The sequence below is a fragment of the Ursus maritimus genome, unplaced genomic scaffold (assembly GCF_017311325.1).
Source record: "Ursus maritimus isolate PB19 unplaced genomic scaffold, ASM1731132v1 scaffold_3, whole genome shotgun sequence".
In the NCBI taxonomy this organism is placed as follows: Eukaryota; Metazoa; Chordata; class Mammalia; order Carnivora; family Ursidae; genus Ursus; species Ursus maritimus.
This window is the reverse complement of record NW_024425563.1, coordinates 69813157-69819156: the sequence shown is the minus strand read 5'-3', so window position 1 is coordinate 69819156 and position 6000 is coordinate 69813157. Positions and strand designations below refer to the sequence as shown.

General features: G+C 35.1%; 1 protein-coding gene across 1 annotated transcript in view; it reads left to right on the top strand.

The window, feature by feature from the left end:
- The window catches only part of ANKIB1 (ankyrin repeat and IBR domain containing 1), a 181072-nt gene that overhangs the window by 131134 nt on the left and 43938 nt on the right, over nt 1–6000 (top strand). Inside the window, exon 7 of the mRNA XM_008686227.2 lies at nt 1412–1500. Within this exon, the coding sequence (XP_008684449.1) occupies nt 1412–1500 (89 nt within the window). The remainder of the gene's footprint in view (nt 1–1411; nt 1501–6000) is intronic.

The window sequence follows — 6000 nt, the reverse complement described above, 5'->3', positions numbered from 1 at the left end:
GGGGGAATAAAGCATGAGAGACTATGGACTCTGAGAAACAAACTGAGGGCTTCAGAGGGGAGGGGGGTGGGGGAATGGGATAGGCTGGTGATGGGTAGTAAGGAGGGCACGTATTGCATGGTGCACTAGGTGTTATACTCAACTAATGAATCATCGAACTTTACAAATTAAAAAATAAAAAATAAAATAAAAGTTGTGTTTGCAATAGGCAGTATAAATTAAAAAATATGAAAAAATGTTTATATTTTTTTGAAAACACTTATATAAAATTTAAAAATAAAATTAAATTAAAAAATAAAAAATAAAATAAAAGTTGTGTTTGCAATAGGCAGTATAAATTAAAAAATATGAAAAAATGTTTATATTTTTTTGAAAACACTTATATTGACAATTATGTATTTGTTTCAGTAAAGCTTTGGGATGTGTCATCTAGATACATTTCCGTAATATTTGCTTTTTATTGAGAAATACTACTGATATTGTCTGTGTTTTTAATTGACATATCATTGGTATACTGTTACAGGAAATTTTGACGTTTCCTTAATGGTTCAGCCCCTCAAAATATGTGATAAAAATGAAAGCATTCTGGGTTTTACCTAGGCCTTCTTGGAAAATAAAATCCTACTTCTGTAATTTGCATCTGTAACATTGGAATGTTTGCTTCTAATAAGTCATTGTTTAGAAGATGCATAGTTTTGTATCAGGGTTCCTTGGGTAGAAATCCTTAAATTCCTACTCTGAATATCCAGAGTTTTTATCTTGCAAACACAAAGTTGATCTGTTTTTTTAGATTTTCTGGGATGAGTATAGGCTAAAGGACATGATATTGAAGTGGTTATTTTGCAGTGGACAGTTTGCTCTTGATCTGAATAGATTTTAATGGTTTGTTGTACTTTTTTTTCCCCAAATGCATAGTTGCTGATTAATACATAAATTTGGGATTCAGGAATTTGACTTATGCATTAAAGCATTTAAGTCCCGCAGTGCCTAGGTGGCTCAGTCAGTTAAGCGTCCGCCTTCAGCTCAGGACATGATCCTGGAGTCCTGGGATCAAGTCCCACATCGGGCTCCCTGCTCAGTGGAGAGTCTGCCTCTCCCTCTTCCTCTACTCCTCCCCCACTCGTGCTCATTCTCTCTCTTACTCACTCACTCTCTCTGAGATAAATAAAATCTTAAATAAACAAAAACAGAAACATTTAAGTCCCTTAACAGTTTGTAATGAAGTGAGGCATGGTATTTGTTATTCAATCAGAAGTAAGCACACTAACTTTAACTTCTCTTATAACTTTGAAACACTTAACTTTATAGTTACTATAGTAGTATTTTTGCCTTAAACCAATGAATAAATAAATATATTGTTCTCTATCCGAAATATGACTTCTTTTAAATCATTGCTCTTCTTCATTTCCAGTGTGATATTTGTATGTGCAGTATTTCTGTATTTGAAGACCCAGTGGATATGCCCTGCGGACATGACTTTTGTAGAGGATGTTGGGAGTCGTGAGTATATGTGCAACTTAGTATTTCTTACTGCATGATAGCACTCTGATTTGGTAATAAAATTGCCTGCTTTTGATATTTAATGATATGGATTATTCATACCAGTTTCAGAGTTGTGCTGAAATATATATACTTCACTGATAAGGAAGAATTTTTTTTTCTCATTTTTACATCTTCCTGGGTATTCAGTAAAATCATTTAATTTTCTTTAGCTTAATGGAAGGTACTTTTGATAACAAATCAGGTATATGGAAGTAAGTTTTCTTAGTATTTAATTTACATTACATCTAATGTAAATTTCAAGCCTACACCTAAGTATCAAGAATATATTCTAAGAATTTGTAGGCATTTGTTTTATGCTTTCTCTAAATTTTTGTGACAAATAATAGCCTTTGAAATCTATAAGAACATGTATGTTTAAAATTACTTTTCAATCAATTCAAAGGTTGATGTCTCTTCTACACATGGTTGGGTACAAATGGGAAATTTATTTTGTTTCTCATGTTTGTCTCTACCCTCCTTCCCATTATCTTGCCAAGATTTATACTCTCATACCATCCATTAACTTTGCTGTAATGTTGCACTTTTCAGTAGAGGTTTACAGACAAAACAAAGGAGAAGATCAATGTAATTAATGAGCAGTACAATATCATGTTATCTCTGAAGCATATAAATCTACTGACTAATGACTGAAGCAAAGTATGTCATTAGTAATTAAGGAAATCTTAAAACTCGGAAGATTTCAAACTATTCTTTTTCATGGAGTACCAGATACCAAGTTTAGGGAGCTGGGGAATCCCGTGTTGGGTGAGAGAACAAGAACCTGAGCAAATTTTCTGTTATTGTCCTAAACAGTTTTGTTGGAGTATAATTGATATATAATAAACTACATATTTAAAATAAATAATTCAATAAGCCTTGACATATGTACACACTCAAGAAACCATTAGCACAATCTAATGAATATATCCATTATCCCCAAAGGTTCCTCAATTCTCCTTGAAGTCCCTCCCACCCTTCTCTGTCTGCTTCCCTCATCCTCCCACCACCTTCCTCCAATTTTTTTAGATAACCACTCATCTTTCTGTCATTCTGGTTTCATTTTGAGTACATTTTCTTTGTTTTCTAAACCAGGAAAAGAGGGAAGATTTCATTTGGAGGGGAGAAATATTGCTTCTTAAAAAGTCAGAATAAATGAGAGTATCTGGTCATTCTTTTTAAAACATAGACTAGACTTTACTCTGAATCTAATTAGATAAAATCAAATCAGTACAGCTGATACAGGTAAGCTGATTGGCAAGGGTCAGGTATACAATCCAAAGCTAACTTTGACCTAGTTGTGGATGCAGAAGATTTTCCACAGATACATTACTTTATTTGGCTTAAAATTGTTAATTCTGTTGTATTAGGGAGTATTTTCTGGGTTCTACCAAGTTTTCTACTGTTGGCCATGGTTTCTATGTGAAAACTGAGCCTCCCCAAGGGATTTACTTGAATTTTTTTGAACTTCCTTTACCTCCCTCACCAAACTTATGTCACAGGAACCATCTCCCATACTCATCACAGACTAGCCATGGGAAGTTTATGGTAAGATTTAAATTTGAAAGATCTAATGATTATTTCCTGTGTTACTTTATCAACCTACGTAGTTTCTACCTAGGTTTCCCCCTCCTATCATCCTGCCAGTAGTTCTTGTCAAATCAAGCAGCAGGAAAACAAGTTCCAGGTTAGGTGATTTATACATTGATAAAACCATTTTTAAATTAATTGCAGTCCTTTCATAGGCATATAGAAAAGAAACTTCTTTGTTTAAGAAGCAAGGAAAAAATTTTAAAGGTCCTTAGATAGTTCAAAAATGCTCAATTTATTTTAGTCTTCCCTACTCCGTAAGGTCATCAATCCAGCCAGATGCTCTGAAGCGTCTGCTCCAAGGGCTTAAACGAAAGGGAAATTATTATTTTCTACCCAACCTAGATTATTCTTCCTGCTACTTATTAGTTGTTGATTTAGGTAAGTGGTAACCTCCCTATGCCTCAAGTTCCTTATCTATAAAATGATGATAATAGTAAGTACATCATAGAGTTTTTATCAGTTTACTGTTAAATGGCTTACTGTATGAAAAATGCTTAAAACGAATAGGGCCTGGCACATAGTTACTACTCAATAAATGGTAGTTATTATCCTCTTCCTAAGGATGGTTGACCTACAAGATAAAAACATAGGTAAAGTCTGCCCCAGATTTCTCTCTGTCAACTTTTTTCCTTGACATGACAAGCTCACTTAATTCATTTTCCAGAAAAATCTACTATAAACCCAAGTCCAAGTAATCATTATTTGTGGTTGCTGTTTCAAATAAAAATAGTATCCCATGATAAACACAGGTAGGTCTACTTGTAGCTTGAACAATTTCTTAAGTGCTTTTCCTTGAGACAGCCACCATGCTTTGGTATGCAGCAGCAGAAATTCATTATGCTTCCTGACCATTGCTTTGCACGGAATACCCAAAAGATGTGTACTTATGAGTTAAGATTTAATATAAAAAAATAAATCAATAAAATTTATTAATAACCAATAATTCATAATTTTTATTACTCCATCAAGGATATTCTTAAATGAAACTGGCTTTTTTTTTTTAACTGCAAGTGCCAAGCAGCGAAGAATATAAAGTCTACCAGTATAGTTTTAACACCACTGCCATGATTCATGCTAAGGCACTAGCAGTTTTACCTAAAAAATAAAAGTTTTAATACCATTATGAAAATAGTTTTGACCTCATTAACCCTCTGAAAAGTCTCAGGTCCACAAATCACACTTAGAGAACTGCTGCTCTAAAGTATTTCCCCTGCACACTTCATCCATCTTTATTTCTGCCAAATGGTTTTTCTCGACACAGAGAAATACAGGTAATTTTTACCTTATAACTAAGGTACAGAATGCCCTTCTGTTGGGATATGTTGGAGTTTTGTGGAGCATATGTGGTTTTTAAATCATATTGAAAAATAGAGGGTAAGATTTTAAATATGTTGAATTTTAAATGCATATGAGACATTTAAACAAAAGTCTTGTGTGTAGTCAAGATTTGTAGCTAAGGAGGGAGATCTGGGCTTTAAATTTCAGAGCCATTAGCATACAGGTGGTAGTTTAAGTTGGGAGTATTTAGATCACCCAGGAAGATCGAATGAAATGAGAAAGGGGGAAGAGTTTTGGTGTGAAAACTCTAGAAAACAGTAAAACATAAGTGATCAGGAGAGTAAAAAACACTGGTGAAAAAGATGAATAAGGAGCAACCAAAGGTAAGAAGAATACCAGGGGGAAAAATTTAAGTCCTAGAAGCCAGAGAAAAGAGAGAATCTGAAAGAGAGAACTGGTTAGCAGTGTCTGATGCTCCATAGAAGTCAAGGCAGATAAGAACTGAGAAGTCTTAAATCCTTGGGCTAATGGGTAGTCTTAATAGCCTTATTGAGAGCTGGCCATTCAGTGAAAAAGTGATAAAAGCCAGAGTGTTGCAGGTTGAAAAGTGAATGCGATGGACTTGAGGAAGGAATGACAAATCATCAAAATATTTTGTCAAGAAACTGATGTGAAAGGAAAGTGGAGCTAAGAAGGATCATTTAGTTGAGAAATGTTTCAGGGTAGGAAAAAACTTGAGCATATTGATTATGCCGAAGAAAAGACCCATGGGGGAGGGAGATAGGCAGAAAGACAGAGACATAGAGAAGGGATAGGTTTCTGGACTGTGCAAGTTCTGGAGCTGGCCAGAGTATTTACGGATTAGCTTGGGCAGTAAGCTCTCTTTCACTGAAATGAGTAGTGAGAAGAAGGCAAAGATAGCTAAGGATATGGCTGGGTTCAGGGTGTGGTAGGGAGAATATTAAGAGAGGGCTCTGTTTTCTTTGAAGTGCCAAGATGAAATTGTGGAAGAAGGTGGAAATGAACCAGAGGGAGCAGGTCTGATGAGGTCTCCGTTAGCTTGGTTTTGGGGGGGGGAGGGGATTAGGTGCAGTTGAATTAAGACACTGACAGAACCAAAGGAAAAATACTGCAGGCAAAATAGTCAAATTGTTGATGGTGATCACTAGAGACTGGTGACTTAGGTGCCTCGTTTTCCATTTTCTCTAGGTTTAAGTGTTAAATGACACTTCAAAAGCTAATTTGTTTCTTGTTTTTCCATAGGGAATAGTAATAACAATAAAAATAAAACCCTTGCTAAAATTTATAAATTCTTATTCTATGCCAGGCACCCTGCAAATATTCACACACATTATGTCATATAATCTGTGTAACAACCCCAAGAAATGCTTATTATTATCTGTATTTTACAGATAGTGAAACTGAGCGGCAGAACAGGTAAATAAATTGCTGAAGATCATATGACTTGTTAGTGGCAGACCTGGAATTCTCTAACTCAAAATCCTGCTCCTTAACCATTTAATTCACCTTGGGCTAGATTCCTGCCACTCTCCAGGATACCTTTTCCCTACTACCTCAACTAGTGTGCCT